The sequence below is a fragment of the Orbicella faveolata genome, unplaced genomic scaffold (genome assembly GCF_042242905.1).
Source record: "Orbicella faveolata isolate gen_17 unplaced genomic scaffold, um_ofav_v1 contig_14, whole genome shotgun sequence".
Lineage (NCBI taxonomy): Eukaryota > Metazoa > Cnidaria > Anthozoa > Scleractinia > Merulinidae > Orbicella > Orbicella faveolata.
In genome coordinates this window covers 17566092-17584728 of record NW_028301541.1, presented here as the reverse complement: position 1 = coordinate 17584728, position 18637 = coordinate 17566092, and the positions used below count along the sequence as shown (strand labels likewise).

Below are 18637 nucleotides of genomic sequence, written 5' to 3'. Positions count from 1 at the left end.
TGGTGTGAGAAAAGAAAAATTACAGTGGATCTCAAAACAGTAAGTGCAACGGACTTGAGTGAAATTCTGCGAAAGTTCTTCGCTGAAGTGAAAACAGAGAAAGGCCAAGCATTAACTCCAAGTGCATTGACTGGAATTAGAGCGGCCATTCAACGCCATCTAACCTGTGCTCCACTCAGCCGAAGCATAAACATTTTGCAAGACAGCGAATTTATGTCTGCCAACAAAATGTTTGAAGCGAAGGCCAAGCAATTTACGAAAGAAAACAATGCGAAACCAAAACACAAATCATCCATTTAGTCAGGAGACATGCAGAAATTGAATCGATATTTCATGGAAGGGCAGAACACGGACGGCGTTTGGAAAGATGCGGAGAAGTTAGTTGAGTTTATTTGGTTTTCGTTGTGTTTTCATTTTGCTCGCCGCGGCAGAGAGGGATGGCGGGAGCTTACAAGGCAGTCATTTGAAATAAAAACTGATGACACTGGAGCCCGTTACATCACCGAAAAACTTACTGAACAAACTAAAAATTACCAAGGAGGCGCTAAACAGTCTGAGCAGTCATACTCGGATGTTCGTATGTACGAAACTTCAACTGCACTTGATCCAGTGGCTGCGTTTGAATTTTACCTCGGCAAGACTCATCCCGACTGTAAGGCACTGTTTCAGACTCCAAGCAAAGCTACCACCAAGAATGTAAACTTTGCAAGCACCCGACACTGGTACAGAAATGAGCCTATGGGAAAAAATACTATCAGCAAGATGATGGAAAGGATTTCCATCAAAGCAGAGTTATCGGAGCGGTACACGAATCACTGCATTCGTGCATCGACTGTCACTTCTTTGTTCCAGCGCGGTGTGGACGCAAGGAAAATCTGTGCAATCACAAAGCACAAAGATGAACGGAGCCTTTCCCACTACATCAGCGAGACAACAAGTGCACAAAAAAGAGAGTGTTCAAAGATTTTAAGTGACACATTTCAGCCACAACTCGCTGTTCAGCAAGAAGCTTCAGGAATCACAAGGCAAAATGTCGCGGGCCCGTCAGCCGGTCCTAGCTCAAACTTAAACCCACAGTCTCTTCTCCAAAACCAATTTATTTCCTTGGCACAGCCGTACCAAAATTGCACCCAACATATTCAGATTGGAACAATGAACATTTATCACGGAAAGTATGAAGAACCGTCGCCATCAACCCGCAAACGCCGCCGAATAATCGAGAGCGATGATAGCGACTAAAAGCTGTAACTTATTTGATGAAATTAGCAAAGACAGTCTGAGTCCATTGCCTGTGAACGGGAAGACTATCATTTTTTTAAATGTAAACTGTCTTTTTGCTAATCATTGTTACCAATCTTTTCAAAACTAGATTATATTTGACATTTTATTGTAAACAAAAAGGAATTTTATTTGGCTCTTGTTCAGCTGTTCGTATTGTAGCAACAACTTTCCATACCATAGTTTCATGCTACATCTCTGTTAAACATTTTTTTCTTATTAAATGAATTTGTACGATTTGGCCTTGTGTATTGATAATAATGATAATCGCATGACTTTTGTCGGTGATATAGTTTATTTGTGTCCCTCGTAGCATCATTTGCGCCCTTGCGCTTCGCGCTCGGGCGCAAATGATGCTACTCGGGCCACAAATAAACTATATGCCCTCCAAAAGTCATGTGATTGTCCTATTCTGATAATCAAAGTTGACAAGTTGTTTTCCTTTTTTTCGTTGCTGTGTTTTCTAAAAGAAATAGAACATGTTCTCTGTGTTTCTATTGGGTTATAGAAAAATCCTTGTGAAAGTTTGGGAGAACTTGAAAAAGCTGTGGAAACACTTGCCTGTGGCTTGTGTTCCCACAGCATTTCTCGTTCTCCCAAACTTTCACTCGTGTTTCTATAACTCGATAGAAACAGAACATGTTTTCTATTTCTTAATTGTGCATTGGCCAAAACACAAATAGTCCAAATTAAAAATGAAGAAGAGTCTAGGAAGTAAATTTAACAAAGCCTGCTATGATTACAGAATGATTGAGGGTTGTTATTGTTTTATTCAAGCAACACATACTTAGTATAGGCTTTTGCTGACAAGGATAGTACAAATCTGGAATGATATTCCCACAACTCTGGTTACCTTTGTACTATCTAGTGAAACCACAACCTGCATGCCTCTTGTAAGATTTGTGTGTCAAACAACCAATAAATTGTAACCGGTTTAGCACTCTGCAAACAGAATATAAGTAGAAATAAATAGATAAACAAATTAATTATCCAAAATTATTCTATTAAATTACTGTAACTAACATAATAGCCACCTAATTTGTTATAAACTACAAGTAGATTCTAACCTGGGACCTACAGAAATTTGATTACCCATGATATTTTGAACTTTAACACCCAACATTTAGGTATAATATTGGAGTAGACTCTTTTTCCTTGTTCTAAAGATACTAATTTATGAACTGCATCATTTACTCTGTACTGATGGTACTGCTTACAAAATTCCAAAAGTTTAGCTGTTCTTTATATTTTTAATGATTCTGTGGTTATTTTATGAAAGGGCCATGGGAATGACTGTACAATTGAATATTCTTTGATGACCTATGTAATTTAGTAATGTACAAACTAAGATGTTCAGATTTCACTTCCACTTTGCTGGCAATCAAACTGAAACTCATCAGTCTGCAACGCAGACTGCGGACTACAGACCAGGGTAAAATGCAGACTGAGAGTAAAATGCAGACTGCAGACTACAGACTTCATAAGTATATATAGTTTTATAATAATAGTATCAGGCACTGATCTTAAACATGATTATTCAGGCTTAAATGGTAGTGAAAGACTGCACTCCGGTCAGCCTGAATCGCGCTCCTGTTAGACTGAATACCACTCCAGTTAGCCTACATATCACTCAGGTTAGCCTAAATAATGCTCCAGTTAGCCTGTTTGCAGTTAGGTCTCAATGGCGGAAATGATAACATCATTCAGTCAAAAAGTCTATACTCTGCAGTCTGCGTTTTACTTCCTGGTCCTCAGTCTGTGTTTTATATTGACTGAATCAAAAATCTAGTGTAAAATAAGCTTTCTTACACTGTAAAACTGTAATCAATGCTAAAGCCTACTGCTATCAGCAAAGAATCAAAGTGGCTGTGAGCCACTGAACTTGGAAAATATATTATGAAAGGGTGTTATGAGGCATTGTTCATTAAGGAATTACCGTCTAGCTTTTGAACAAGTCCATAAAGCCTTTTTCCATTCAAGGGTGTTCTGAGATATTTGCAAAATGAAAAAGTTCAACATAAAAAACTGTTTGTTTCTAAGGCCTGCCTAAATGTTTTACATTACATGTATCTGTATATGTCCTCCTTGATTGTGCTGTAGTCAAAAATGGCAAGAGATAATTTTGTTCCGTCAAAAGTGAAGTATAGACTGAATGAAACGCTTGAATAAATGAAGAAGCTAGTCATAAAAGGGGATAAGTGACGATTTTGGTTGTTTTTTTTTTTTTTTGCTCCAAATTAGCTGAAATTTTGCATGTGGACTTCATTTCAGCTGAAAGTATTAATAACTAACACTTTTGCTCTCCGGAAATTGATGTACAAGTAGCGCAGTGTGATAAGCACTGGCTTGCCATGTGAGACATTGGAAGTTAAAATCAAAGTGGTCACTACTGATTGTTATATTCCTTTTCTTCTTCATTGTTTTTTCTTTTTCTGTCAAGAAACCATTTACCGAAAGGTAGTGTTTGTCTTTCTGTTTATTGGGTTAAAAAAAAGAATCACCTGGAGCCTTTAATCATTCGTTTATATCAATTGCTTTCAAACCCACAATTTCATGTAGGTTTGTGAAGGAAAAACCATGGAGACTTTCCCTGAATTGAATCGCTAAGGAAGACCCATAAATATTTTCCTTATAATGAAAAAATCGTTATACTTTCTACCTCTCAAAAATAACTAACTTGACACACTGCAAGCGACTGTAAAACAGCCCTAGACGGCTGATGTTTGAAACCCGGGGGGGACTATTACATGAAAAGAATGGGGATGCTTGTCTTCTCGGGTACAAATCAAGGATTCTGGTCTCACTTAGGGTGTTGTTCCCCCCCCCCCCCCCCCACCGCCCCCGCCCGGGTTTCCAAATGTTTTACGGGAAGTGACCAGTGACCCGGTAACGGAGTGAAGAAGTGATGGAGTGAGATCGTTTCACCACTACAACTTGGAAAATAATAAATATTTTCCAAGTTAAAAATGAGAAAAAAGATCTCAGATGGCTCACCTCTTAATCTTTTCAAGAGAGTACCATTCTTGTGTCAACATTTCATGGCGTTCAACTTCGAATTTTTCAGCTGCGGATCTTGTTAGATCTTTCGTGTACACGTTGCTCATGATCTGACATGTTTCTAACTGAGCACGAATTTTTCCGATACCTAATAAAGAGAAAAAATCACTTGAGACCTGAAAACTCTGTTCAATGTGGTTTAAATTCCGACGTGTTTTGCAGGGCTACAAAACTCGCCACAAAATGTCGAATTAATGTATTCTTCCCAGTGCTCCTCGGCCCCTCGGCCCCTCTCTAGTGGGGAGAATCCGCTGAGTGCAGGCGCAGGGCTACGCGAAGGGCGATTTGGGACAATCTTTGTTCCTTCACAGCGGATTTGTATGACGACCGTTCGAAGAGACCTAGAGAGATAGAGAGTGCTTGCCAGCTAAAATCGAATGACTTATCGCTTAAAAAAAGTCTTGGGGGAAGGGGGTTGGGGGGGGGGGGGGGGAGATGAGTAGCGTCTTAGGTTCCCCTGAAATCTGCCCATGAAGTGAGGCTCAATTTGCGTTTTCATTATCATATCATCTAGAGGCAAACACTCTCTCTTTTCCTCGAAAATCCGTGGGGAAGAATGCAAAACAAGTAAGCACACATGAGCGTGACTGGTGACTGTGAACGTGACGTGAGAGTAACAATGTCGCGAGCCGCTAATAGCGTGGGCGTCGGAAGACGGCTGCTAGCTACTCGCGGCATCGCCGCTCGTCGCTCGCACGTAACGCTCACAGTCACGCTCGCACGCTTACTTGCTTTGCGTTCTTTCTAAGTCCAGTCCAGTGTATCAATTTTTCCTCACTCGATGACGTCATGACCCTTCCCAGTGTCCTCTTCCAAACAGTTTCCCTGTCGATTGTATATTCGGTCGTGACTGATTTCGTAGAGCTATTTTAGACCAAAGGAATCTGTAATTTACAGAAATAAGTTCATTGTGTGGAATATGGAAGATCTACAGCTAATCTCGCATACGGAACAAGCTGCTTTCTGCGTAGAATTGGCGAAGCGGCTTAACATGTTGCGAAGACAAGATCATTTATGCGACATAACTTTGGTGACGAAAGATGACACAGAATTCAAAGCTCATAGAAATGTGCTTTCCGCAGCAAGCCCGGTCTTCTCCAAGCTTCTTCAGAGCGCCATGAAAGAGAATCGAGAAGGGATTGTTCGGTTTGAAGAGATCTCGGGTGTTGTAATGGAAGATACTTTGGAGTTCATCTACACAGGAACTGTCGAGGTAACTCAAGAAAATTCCAAGGATCTTATCGCTGCAGCGAACTATCTTCTCATCCCGGGGTTGAAAAATCTTTCAGGGCAATTTCTAGAACGACAGATGTCCAAATCAAATTGCATTTCAACATTTTATTTTGCTGAGATGTACCAATGCTACGAACTGATCACCAACACCAGAAAGTTGATCCACGCGAACTTTGCATCTGTGGCAGAAATGGATGAATTCTTAAACTTGGAAGCTAAAGAAGTCGAGAGGTGGATTTCAAGTGACGACATTTCAGTTGCTGTTGAAGCAGATGTGTTCAAGATCGTATTAAAGTGGATCGAACAAGACAAAAGCGAGCGAAAAGCATGGTTTGAACAATTGTTTCGTCACATGCGACTGGCTTTCCTACCGCGTGACTTTTTAATCGATCTCGTGACAAACGAACTCGTGGAAGAGAATTTTGATTGTTTCAAGCTGCTCTCCAAAGCTATAAAGCTTACTGGGATTTCAAGTGAAGAAAATCTTTCGCAGTCGCCGAGAAAAGGGCTTGAAACCCGCGCCATTGTTGCTTGTGGAGGGAAATACACTTTCTGTTATCTCTCAGAGAAAGACGAGTGGAAGTGTTTAGCAGACGGGCTGTAAAAGAGAAACGACTTCACTCAAATGGTAAACCACCGTGATCAGTTGAACGCCTTCCCGTCTGATGGTACGGCAGAGAGGTATGATCCTGTGTTTGATTGTTGGTCTACTCTGGATCATTTGGAGTGGCCCACAGAAGATCCTGCTCAGGTGACTGTCGTCAGAGGCGAAATCTATTCTATAAATATCGATACATCATCCAAAAAATCCACTATCAAAAGATTCAATGTTGAGCGGTGTTCATGGCAGACGGTTTTGTCATCTCATGAGGGCTGCAGGCTATGGTCTTGTGTTGTTGCGGCTGGCAATCATCTGTATGTTTGTGGTGGGAGGCTAGAGGATGACTTCGCTTCGAAAGCTGAGAGATTTGACACTGTAGAAAACAAATGGGAGGAAATTGCAAGCATGCAACAAGCAAGAGGGTGCGCTTTTGGTTTGGCAACTGAAGGGAGGATTTTTGTAGCCGGAGGAAGGATGGAGGATTGGGCATGGTGTTTGAAAACATGTGAGATGTTTAACATCTCGACAAACGAATGGCAGTTAATTGGAAGTTTGAAAGTTCCTCGCGAAGATGGCAGTATGGTTTGTCTGAAGGGAACACTCTATGTACTGGGTGGCATAAATGTCTATAAGCAGTGTGAGTTGAGTGTTGAATGCTATGACCCTACAGAGGACAAATAGATCGAGAAGACAACCATACCAGTGAAAAAGATCTTCGAAGACGATGAAGAGTTATTCACCGGCTGTGTACTGAAACTCTCCAAAGGAGTACTAGACCAACTTGATATTATTTAACAATTAGACCCGTAGCCCTTGCGGGCTACGGGTCAATAGCCCATGAGGCGAAGCCGAATGGGCTATTGAACCGTGGCCCTTGAGGGCGAAGAGTTTTAGTATCACCCAATTAGTCGGACAGAAAAGGCAATAATAAAGTTAGCAAATGCAAGTTGACGAAATATTTATCTGGGAATAAAACGAAAGAAAGCATCACGCTCGATTGTGCCAATTTCGCTACTCGAGGACTATTACTAATAGACCTCTAGTAGCGTAGCCAATTAAAATGCAGGATTTGCATTAGTCCACTACGTGGGTGATACTAATAAGGAATAGTCACGCGGGATATAACAAGATTGGGTCGTCGGGTCTACCGGCCTACGCATTTTCTCGGTGCTCATCCCAAAACGCAGACCATGCAGACTGCAGAGTGCAGACCGCAGACCGTGCAGACCATGCAGACTGTACAGACTGAGTACTTTTTTTTTCTTATTCTTGTTTTTGCATTTACTTTTGACTGGCATATTTTTTGGTTCTGTTCATCCACAGACAACGCAAACTCGGTGGTATGTGACTGTTGAGGTGTTAAAGATTTTGCAAGTGAAACTCCCTTTAGTCCGAAATATGCTTAAGTAAAGCTATTTTAAAATGTAGAAATAAGCTTTACTTGTAATGTGATGTGACACGTAACATGTGCATTTTCTACTCTTGGTATCAGATACAAAATGTAATTCCAAGTGGATGTTGGAGTGTGACCGCGATCATGCCAAAAAAGCCTAGCGCATGGAAAGATCACAGAAAACCGAATAGCATTTGAAATTCTCAGCGCAGTACGATTGCTGTAATGAGTTGATGCGATGGTTAATTTATCTGTCCTTATGGCAGTTTTGTTTTCATGGCGATTTAAACTGCGAGTGGTCCCTCTTTCCCTTAGTCCATCGTGCGTGACGCATAAGAAAACCTTGAGGAAAAAATTTCATGCGAGCATTTTTTTCGTTGAGGTTTACTTACGGTCACGTTCAACTAAGCGAAACAGGGAATATTCCTAGTCTAATGGCAATTCTGTACTTTGTGAAGAAAAAGAAGTGATTTGTGGGACAAGGTTGCTTAATTAGAGTCACCGTCCTTGCTTTGTTTTATGAATCAGTTAAGAGGAGAACGAAGACTAAGAAACTGGAAAAAAAAAAAAAACAACAACAACAACAAATTGACAAAATAAATGAAACCACAAACCCGTCAAAAATTGACACAATTTGCGCCCAGAATGTATGGAAGTTTATTTTTATGCTTGATATTAGTATATTTAGGACCAATAAAGGGAATTTCCCATAGAAAGTTTATTAAACGCGTGATTCAACAGTCAGATGCTGAGTTTGTGCCGCCTGTGAATAAATAGCAAACATTATAGGACATATTGAACACTATTTCGTCATTAGAAGCGAAAAAAGTGAGTCAAATGTTAGAAAAAAAGTACTCAGTCTGCATGGTCTGCGTTTTGGGGTGACCGTTTTCTCGGTGAGATTTCATCAGCACTTAAACAATGAAGATCAGTTGTAGTATTGAACCCAGATCTTCTAAGCTACAGGCAGGCTTTGGGGAGACTGAGACAGACTGAAGTCTGGGTACGAGATGAGTTGTGTCTCCAGCTAACAAATTTTCAACATTTTACCGGGAGTTGTCATTTTAAGTCTTCCACTTCCGGCGACTATTGTAGAGCAGAATTTATAAATATATTTACATGGTTTTCAGTTTCAGTAAGTTTTAGACTTAATTGTAACTCACTTAACAAGAATCGTTCGATAGCTGGCTAGTTGCAAGTTGGGCTTAACAAAGCGAAAACTAGAATTGTCTGTTGTTTACCTACCAAGAGGTCGATGATATTTAGTGTCCTTCAGCTGAAAGTAAGAACACACGTACAACACTATTTTCAAAGCAAGAGTGCTTGCTCAAGATTAATACTTGCTATGCTCAGAACCTTCGCTTTTATGGTCAGCGTTGCGGGACGAGCGAGGGCTCTGGGAACGACATTGGCTGTAATTGAGAATTTGTATTTGTGCGTAAAATGTTGAAAATGGATGAAAACTCGTTTGAACATAGCTAATAGACGGGTTATGAAGCCCGGCAAATATCAAAGGAGAAAACAAAAAAGCCAAGATTTATTTTATCTTTTGTTTTGCGTTCATACACTATACATGAATTACGTACCAAAACGTTTCTATTGGTTACTACCACCGTCAATAGTAAACAACTATTGTGTTTTGTGCACGGTCAAGGCCAAAAGAAGAGAACAAAAAATACAACAAAGAACTTTGCCGAGTTTCATAACCATTTCCCTCTATTAACTATGGTCTGAAGGAAGAACAAAACGTGATAAAATTTTCATTAAGCTTGTGCAAATGACATGGATATAAGACCGTGTTAAGGTTTACTACTGTCTAATAACTAATGTCTCCACCAAAAAAGTCACAATGAAAAGTAAATGACTAAGAGAACAGATTAAGATACTTCCATATTATTGACGATCCTTATCGTCAATAAAATGGTGAAAGAAACCCCAAAAGCTGCAAGAATAGCGTTTTTTGTGGGCACCGCATGAATTCATTTTAATCATTGAGCGTTACCAAATCAAGGAAAAACTTTACTCTCACTTTACTACACTTTACTCTCACATTGCCTCTGTCCACCCATGTAGTCAGGTGTACAAATTGGTTCCGGCAAAATAACCACTGGAGGCGGGGGAAGGGCAACCCTGCAGTGGGTAGAATTCCATCCAGGGGGAGAAGAAATATCCCTTTTTACTTCATGCTTCAGAAACAAGGGTAAGCTCCGGCCTGATGGGTCACTTGGCTCGTATGCGTCCTTCCCTCTCTCCCTCCGGGGGAGACTTGTCACTGTGGAAGAGGAAGGGTGAGAGAGTTAATCCCTTATAATGACCTGATTCATTTAAGTTATTTTTTGATATATTATCCCATCTCCCCGTTCCCATGTGTGCCTGGTCCTTGGTTTCAGTAAATTGCGCGAATGAGGTTCTCAAATTATGCCCAAAGTGCACTGTTGATTATTGTTTTGTTAAGTTTTCTATAGGGGGCAGTGAAACGATTGCAGTGAGTTGAATGTAAGCTGGTCAAAAAATTAGTTCATGTCTGATCATGTCTTAAGATTCCGATAAAGGAAACTGCCCACAGCGAGAAACCCATTAGGAGTGATCTGTTACGGGCTATGAGGTACGGTTACGGGATATCCAGTCACTAATGTTTGCTTCGCTGATCGACCGTCTGATGACCAGAATGAAAATCCTTGCAAAAATGTAGTAAGAGTAGCAACACTTAATTACCAACTGTATAAAAACGTTCCCTTTAATTTAGAAAAAAACACACGCACGGTAAACCGTGCTTTTCGTCTCACAACCAGGGGTCTGGGAGCGAAATAAGCACAGATGTGGAAAGTATCAAATTGGACTGAACTTACGGAAGTCTTAAAATAGGGAATACGTTACTAACAAGGCACTGTGCAGGCTGCTAGATTATGGACCAGAAAAACGAGATGATATAAAGGGATGATTATTGAATTATGAGCTCTCGATTTCTATGAGGTGATAGTTGACGAGGCCGAATTCTTCTTAAAACTTACTTCAAATAACAGTGTCCAATGATTTCTTGACGTATTATTAAACCTTGCGACTGAAAAAGATCGCTCGGATTGAATTGTCATCTAAAATTGAAGTTGTTTGCGCGCGCGCATCAGTTTTTTTTCAATAATTTCAACTTTTTCAAAAGTGAAGAAACCGTAAATGTCCTTCGTTTAGACTTCTCAGGAATTTAATTATCCATTTGCATCAAAATTTTCCTCCAAACCTTTGGAAAAACGAAACAAACGTCACCATTACCTAGACGACCTCCACAGCACACTAATGGCTGATAGTGTGCAATGGTTCAGCCAATCAGCTTAGAGCATTTGCATTAGTATACTAGTAGAATTCTACTGTTACTTAGAAACGTTTAGTATTGAAGCATATGTTTTTGTTTCTGTTAGGAATTATATTAAAATTAATACGTTTGATTATTTGGGTGAGAAATGATCTTCTGAAAATAATACAAATATTTAACTGAGTTTCAGAAGTCCGTACTTTTGTAGGCTACGTTCTACAAAGATGTGTTTTGCAAGTCCGCGTTTGTGAAGTGTAGTCCAGTCTAGTTCAGTCTATCAATTTTTCCTTTCCCGATGACGTCATCTCACTTCCAGTGTACTCAATGAAGAGTTTCGCTTTATTTGGTCGTGATTTGGTAGAACTTGAGGGCAGCTAAACGGTTGTAATCTGTAATTTACAGAAATAAGTTTATTTTCTTGAGCATGGAAGATCTGCCGGCAATCTCTGATACGGAACAGGCTGCTTTCTGTGTCGAATTGGCGAAGCGCCTTAACATGCAGCGAAGACAAGATCATTTATGCGACATAACTTTGATGACGAAAGGTGGAAAAGAAATCAAAGCTCATAGAAATGTGCTTTCCGCAGCCAGCCCGTTCTTCTTGAATGAGGAGAGCTTCTTCAGAGCAACACGAGAGAGAATCGAGAAGGGATTGTTCGGTTTGAAGAGATCTCGGGTGTTGTAATGGAAGATGTTTTGGAGTTCATCTACACAGGAACTGTCGAGGTAACTCAAGAGAATTGTAAGGATCTTATCGCTGCAGCGAACTATCTTCTCATCCCGGGCTTGAAAAAACTTTTAGGGCGATTTCTAGAACGACAATTGTCTGAATCAAATTGCATTTCGACATTTTATTTTGCTGAGATGTACCAGTGCTACGAACTGATCACCAACACCAGAAAGTTCATCCACGCGAACTTTGCATCTGTGGCAGAAATGAATGATTTCTTAAACTTGGAAGCTAAAGAAGTCGAGAGGTGGATTTCAAGAGACGACATTTCAGTTGCTGTTGAAGCAGATGTGTTCAAGGTGGTATTAAAGTGGATTGAACAAAACAAAAGCGAGCGAAAAGCATCGTTTGAACAACTGTTTCGTCACATGCGACTGGCTTTCCTATCGCGTGACTTTTTATTGGATGTCGTGACAAACGAACTCGTGAAAGAGAATTCTTATTGTTTCAAGCTAATCTCCAAAGCTATAAAGCTGACTGGGTTTTCAAGTGAAGAACATATCCCGCAGTCGCCGAGAAAAGGTTTTGAAACCCGCGCCACTGTTGCTTGTGGAGGGAAATACACTTTCTGTTATCTCCCAGAGAAAGACGAGTGGAAGCGTTTAGCAGACGGGTTGTCAGAGAGAAACGAGTATACTCGAATGATAGACCACCGTGATCAGTTGGACGCCTTTTCATCTGATGGTGAGGCAGAGAGGTATGATCCTGTTTTTGATTGTTGGTCTACTTTGGATTATTTGAAGTGTCCCACCACAACTCCTTGTAAGGTGATTCTCGTTAGAGGCGAATTCTACTCTATAGAGATGAATATGTCATCCAGAAAATCCACTATCAAAAGATTCAACGTTGAGCGGTGTTCATGGCAGACGGTTTTATCATCTCATGAGGGCTGTAGGGTCTCACCTTGTGTTGTTGAGGCTGGCAATCATCTGTACGTTTGTGGCGGGTTGCTAGAGAATGACTTCGTCACGAAAGCTGAGAGATTTGACACTGTAGAAAACAAATGGGAGGAAATTGCAAACATGCGACAAAAGAGAGGGTACGCTTTTGGTGTGGCAACCGAAGGGAAGATTTTTGTGGCCGGAGGGAGGGAGAATTGGGAATCATGTTTGAAAACATGTGAGATGTTTAACATTTCGACAAACGAATGGTAGTTAATTGGAAGTTTGACCGTTCATCGCGTGTGTGGCAGTATGATGTGTCTGAAGGGAACACTCTATGTGCTGGGTGGCCTTTATGACAAATATCGACTACAATTGAGCGTCGAATGCTATGACCCTACAGAGGACAAGTGGATCAAGAAGACAACCATACCAGTGAAAATGATCTCCAGAGGCCATAACGAAACATTTACGGGCTGTGTTCTGAAACTCTCCAAAGGAGTACTAGACAAACTTGGTATTATTAAAGAATAGTCAAGCTGGGAAAAAAACAAGATTGAATCGGGAAGAGGGAAGGAGATCCACTATCTACTACGCGAGGGAAAAATTTCCCCCGCCGGTAGGCTACCGGCCTACGCGTTTTCTCGGTGAGATTTCATCAGCACTTGAATAATGAAGTTCAGTTGTAATAGAGAACCCAGATCTCCTACGGGCGGGCGGAGTGGAGACTGAGACAGAGTGAAGTCTGGGTACGAGATCGGTCGTGTCTCCAGCTAACGGTTGCTGACGGGCAGATAATTCATGGTAGGCCACATATAATCGCCTTCCCCTTTACTCCTTAAATGCTAACCGGAAGCAAACAGCAGTAATTAAATGTTAACCGCAAGCAAACAGTAGTAAATAAATGCCAACTGCAAGTAAACACAAAATTTAAATGCTAACCGCAAGCAAACGGCAGTAAATAGAAGCAAACTGCAGGGAGACTATATGGGTGGCCTACCATGAATTATATCCCTGCTGACGGCAGGCCATTTCCGAGTTTCCTTTTGCCTCTGTTTCAAAACGAGTCCTTGTGGAAAACTTTTGTCATGAAAATGAGTTTGATTTGCATGAAAATGAACTTATAGAAGAAACACATTTTGATATGAATGGTTTGGCACGATGACTCATTGTGGTACAGAGGCAAAATCAAAGACAACTCGGAAATGGCCTATTTTCAACATTTTACTGAACAGTCTCATTTCAAGTCTTCCATCTTCTGCGACAACTTGTACAGGAGAATTTATAAATCCATAGTTTTCAGTTTCAGTATGTTTTAGATTTAATTGTAACTCACTTAACAAGAATCTTTCGGTAGTTAACTATATTGCAAGCTGAGAACGAAAACTAGAATTGTTTGGTGTTTACTTACCGAGAGATCGATGATGTTTAGTGTCCTTCAGCTCAAAGTAAGAAGACGGGTACAAGTCTATTTTCAAAGCAAGATTATCACGTGTCATACCCAAAGCCTCCCTTTTTTAGGGTCAGCGTCACAGGACAAGCGAGGGCTCTGAGAACGAGATTGGCTGTACTTGAGTTTATAAAATTTCACGAGAGAAATAAATATGGTGCCGGAGTTAAATTATTAAGCCCCAGCGAAACGATCGCAACATGTCAACGCAAGATATCGCAACGCAACATGCTTGACCACCCTGTTGCGACGTGTTGCGACGTGTTGCGACATAAAGGGTGTTGTTGGCTTAAATTTGACCGTTTTCAAGCCCCGGCCAAACGATCGCAACATTTCAACGCAATACATCGCAACATTGTTGGGCGCAGCATCTTGCAGGCGCTTGGACACCCTGTTGCGACATGTTGCCACATGTTGGGTGTTGTTGGCTCAAATTTAAAAATGATCAAATTTTTCATGCAACATTTGTGGATGTTGCATAATATTGTAGTCGTTTGGCCAGGCTCGTGCAACAATGGTGCACCCGGGCATGCCCATTAGTTCGATTTTCAATACCCAACATGTCGCTACATGTCGAAACAGGGTGGCGAAACGCGCTCAACATGTTGCGCCCAACAATGTTGCGATATGTTGAGTTCAAATGTTGCAATCGTTTGGCCAGAGCTTGCAAATGCTGGGCCAACAATGTTGGGATATGTTGTATTGATATGTTGCGATCGTTTGACCGGGGCGTCAAACTTGAACCAACAAGACACAACATGTCGCAACACTTCGCAACAGGGTGGGCAAACGCGCGCTACATGTTGCGCCCAACGTACAATGTTGCGAAATGTTGCGTTAACATGTTGGGATTATTTGACTGAGGCTTTACTGGTCATGTTCAGAGCTCTTAAGCCCCGGCCAAACGATCGCAGCATTTCAGCACATGTCTGAACATTGTTGGCCCAGCATTTCGTTGCAAGCTAGCGCTCCGGCCAAACGATCGCAACGTTTGAACGCAACATATCGCAACATTGTTGGGCGCAACATGTTGCACGCGTTTGGCCACCCTGTTGCGACATGTTGGGTATTGAAAATCAAACTAGTGCGCATGCCCAGGCTTAACATTATTGCACGAACCTGGTCAAACAACTATAACATCATGCAACACGTCGCAACAGGGTGGCCAAACGCGCACAACATGCTCCGCCCAGCAAAGTTGCGATATGTTGTGTTGAGATGTTGCTATCGTTTGGCGGGGCTTTAGAAGCCAAACGTTGTTAAATATACTCAAATATGCGTGTCAAATATACCCAGTAAAGCTTTAGTGTTTCTTTAGCTAATTGGCATCAAAAAAGATGTATTTGTGAGTTAAATGTTCAGCGTGGATAAAAACGTGATAAAATGGTTATCATAGACTAAGTAATATCTGCAATTTTTAATTAAAATTTTCAAACTTGTGAGCGTGCACAGAATGGTTGTCTCAGTGTAATTATCGGATTGGTCTCTTTTCTAAATATTGTAATTAGGTGCAGGAGATTTGAATTTTCCCTTCTTTAGATTTATTATGATTGAGGATTCAGTTATTTGTTCATTCATAATAAGCTTGTGCAAATGAAAGAAATATAAGAACTTGTTTAGGTTTACTTCTGTCTAATAACTCGTCCGCCGCAAAAAAGTCACAATGAAAAATAAATAACTAAGAAAACATATTAAAATACTCCCATATTAAATTGACGATCCTAATCATTCAAAAATGATGAAAGAAATTCCACAAAGCTGTGAGAATCGCGTTTTGTTGGTACTGCGTGAATTCACTTTAATCATTCAGCGTTACCAATTCGTTGTAACAAGTCGTCCTTGTCTTTTACATGTAACAGTGATCGCTTTAGATTTAAACACACCAAGCGGTACTAAGATAGGAATTTGAATCCCAAAATGATATGGCGATTACTCCCGTCCTGCTGTCATTTAGGATCACCACCCACCGGCCTGGGGAAGAGGTGCAAGGCACTTTATTTTCACTGAACCTCTATCCAGTCAGGTGTATTAATGAAGAAAACGACGAATTTAATGCCGGGGGAACGATTCGATAGACTAGAACCCCCTCCTCTGGGAGTAGAAATACTCCTAGCCACTTCATGCTACAGAAACCGAGATAAGCTCCGTCCTGATTGGCAACTTTGCTCGTATGCAGACTTCACGTTTTACCTTTTATTTCTCCCCCGAGAGAAATTCGACACTGTGGAAAGCAAACTAGCCTGTGTCAAAGGAAGAGGAAAGGTGAGGGAGTTAAAACGACCTTATCCCTTACTGTAAATTATTTTCAGATATAGTATCCCGTCTTCGCGTTGCCATGTGTTCTTGGTCCTTGGCTTTAGCAAACTGCGCGAATGAAGAGCTTAAATTATGCCCAAAGTGCACGGTCAATGATCATTGTTTTCTTAAGTTTTCTATAGCGAACAGTGAAATGATTTTATCGGTTTAAGTGAAAGGCGGTTGAAAAATTACATTATAAGATTTCGATAAAGGGAAACCCAGAGCGAGAAACCAGTTAGGAGTGATCCGTTGTAGAGCGGTTTTCAATTGAGTGTCGAAAGTAATTAGACAACTACTTTGGTTTTGGTTTTGGTTTTACTACGGTTTGAGATTGGCTGAGTAGTCTAATTGGTAAGTAATTGGTTTGGTTTTGGTTTTACGGCACTCAATTGAAAACCGCTCTATGTTATAAGGAATATGATTCCTGGATAGCAAATTTAATTTCTGTTTCGCGAATCGACTATCTAATGAACAAGGCTGACAAAAATGTAGTAAGAGTAGGAATACTAATTGTATTCAGTGAAGAATAATAAAAACTTTGTTCTTTTTACGAAGGAAACACGCGCGCGGTAAGCCGTGTTTTTTGTCTCAACTGGGAGTCTGGGAACCATGTGCTTAGCCGCTAGAAATCGAAAATTTGAACTGAACGTACAGAACACAAGCAATGGGGAATACTTTACTAACAAGACACTTTAGTTTACTTAAGGAGCACTGTACAGGATGCTAGATTATAAACCAAGAAAGACGAGATGACATGAACAGATCTAATGTTACTTAGAGACTTAATGTAGTCCTAAGTAATGAACTATATGTTTCTTTTTAACTGTTGCAGTGGTGGGACGATTTCACACCATCACTCCTTCGCTCCTTCACTCCTTCACTCCTTTACTTCCCGTTAGACATTTGGAACCCCGGGAGGGGGGAACTCCCATATGAGAAGGTCAGGGATGCTCGTCGGAAGATTTGAATTTAACTCCTAAAGAAGATTAATGTGGGGGTTACTCGAGCGTCATTAGACCCCTAAAAGATACCACTTAAAACGGAATAGGTTCGATTACTAGCCACTGCTCAAGAAAGTATCCCGCGCGCACTTGTAGATCCAACTCGCGTACTCAAGAGCAAATGAGAGCGTTTCTTTTATTGTTATTATTTCTTCGAGTGCACCCTAAAGGATACTTTGACAGCTAAGAATGGTGACGTTTTGTCATCAACACCTTAAGTGAGACCAAAATCCTTGATTTACCCGAGACGACTAGAATCCCCGACTTTTTCACAGCGGAGTTCCCCCTCCCCGGATTTCGAACATCGCGTTGCCCAAGGCCGTTTTACAGTCGCTTCCGCCGTGTCAAGTTAGATATTAGGGACTTTAGGATAAGTTACGTCGAAGTGCTACTACGGCTATTTTGGCCGTACGTGAGGGACTATAGGCTAACAACGGTGGTTTACTCGCCAAACTCAACTGATTAAGATTTTGCTGTACGGCAATGGTATGTGCAGTCTCTACGTGTCTTTACAAAAATGACTACTTTCGAGGAAACCAGAGACATTCTACTTTCGTATGAGATAGGCTTGATTAACGACAATGATTTCCTTCTCCTGTGTCCGTCTTACAACTACCAGAACTCAGATTTGCCTTTAAGAACTTGATACAACCGCCTGTAATTCCAACCACAAAACAAAATATAAACTCTCATGCAAAAAGGCTCGATTTCAACACGGACAGGTTGTTCGTACAACGATTACGTGATAAGCCCCAAAATACAAAACTTTTGATTATAATAAAATACATTTTGAAGACTAATAAACAATTATAGCTCAGATTAGAACATACGAAGCTTTCTTATCGACGGCTGTTCGGCCCGATACTAATATAGCTGAATTGATCATCTCGCGGAAGGTGTTAAAATCGTTTATATTTTCTGTACGAATGACAAAGAAACAATGATCTTAGAACTGATTTTTATGATTGAGAACTTTATCGTTAAACTAGGCTGTTCAAACAGTGAAAAAAGCGTTAAAATGAGAAGTAAACAGCGGGCTTATATTTACGTCGAGAAGACTACGTGAAACCAGCCACTTTGCAGTAGTAGAATGCAAGGCTACGACAGGAAAGTCGTACTGGTACGCGCGTCATGACGTCACCGGAAGTGATCTTCACTATCTGCCGCCGGTATACAGTCTAGCCGTACCATATCTTAAATTCCCTATTCTTTGAATTTCTGACGCAAGTACTAAATATCTTACCGCAGAAATGATCTACATTGAATAGACTTTCGCACGAACGTTTTTATAACTAGAAGCTAATTACATAAATAACTCACTTCTCAAAGGTGTCCACTTACGCAAGGTTAACAATACGTGATTGCCCGAAAACTGAGGAGATATTGAAAATCACAAAATTGATGAGCT

The 18637-nt window shown here is 40.8% G+C and overlaps 2 protein-coding genes and 1 pseudogene across 2 annotated transcripts; all 3 read left to right on the top strand.

The window, feature by feature from the left end:
• Positions 1-5254: 5254 nt before the first annotated feature.
• Positions 5255-8697, top strand: LOC149114314 (kelch-like protein 2). Its single transcript, XM_089286790.1, has one exon. The coding sequence runs from the start codon at positions 5255-5257 to the stop codon at positions 6170-6172; it is 918 nt and encodes a 305-aa protein (XP_089142916.1). The 3' UTR covers positions 6173-8697.
• On the top strand, positions 6194-8697 carry LOC149114315 (kelch-like protein 33). The gene has a single exon (XM_089286791.1). The coding sequence runs from the start codon at positions 6194-6196 to the stop codon at positions 6848-6850; it is 657 nt and encodes a 218-aa protein (XP_089142917.1). The 3' UTR covers positions 6851-8697.
• Positions 8698-9656: 959 nt separating this feature from the next.
• Positions 9657-15372, top strand: LOC149114313 (kelch-like protein 24; annotated as a pseudogene).
• Positions 15373-18637: the final 3265 nt, after the last annotated feature.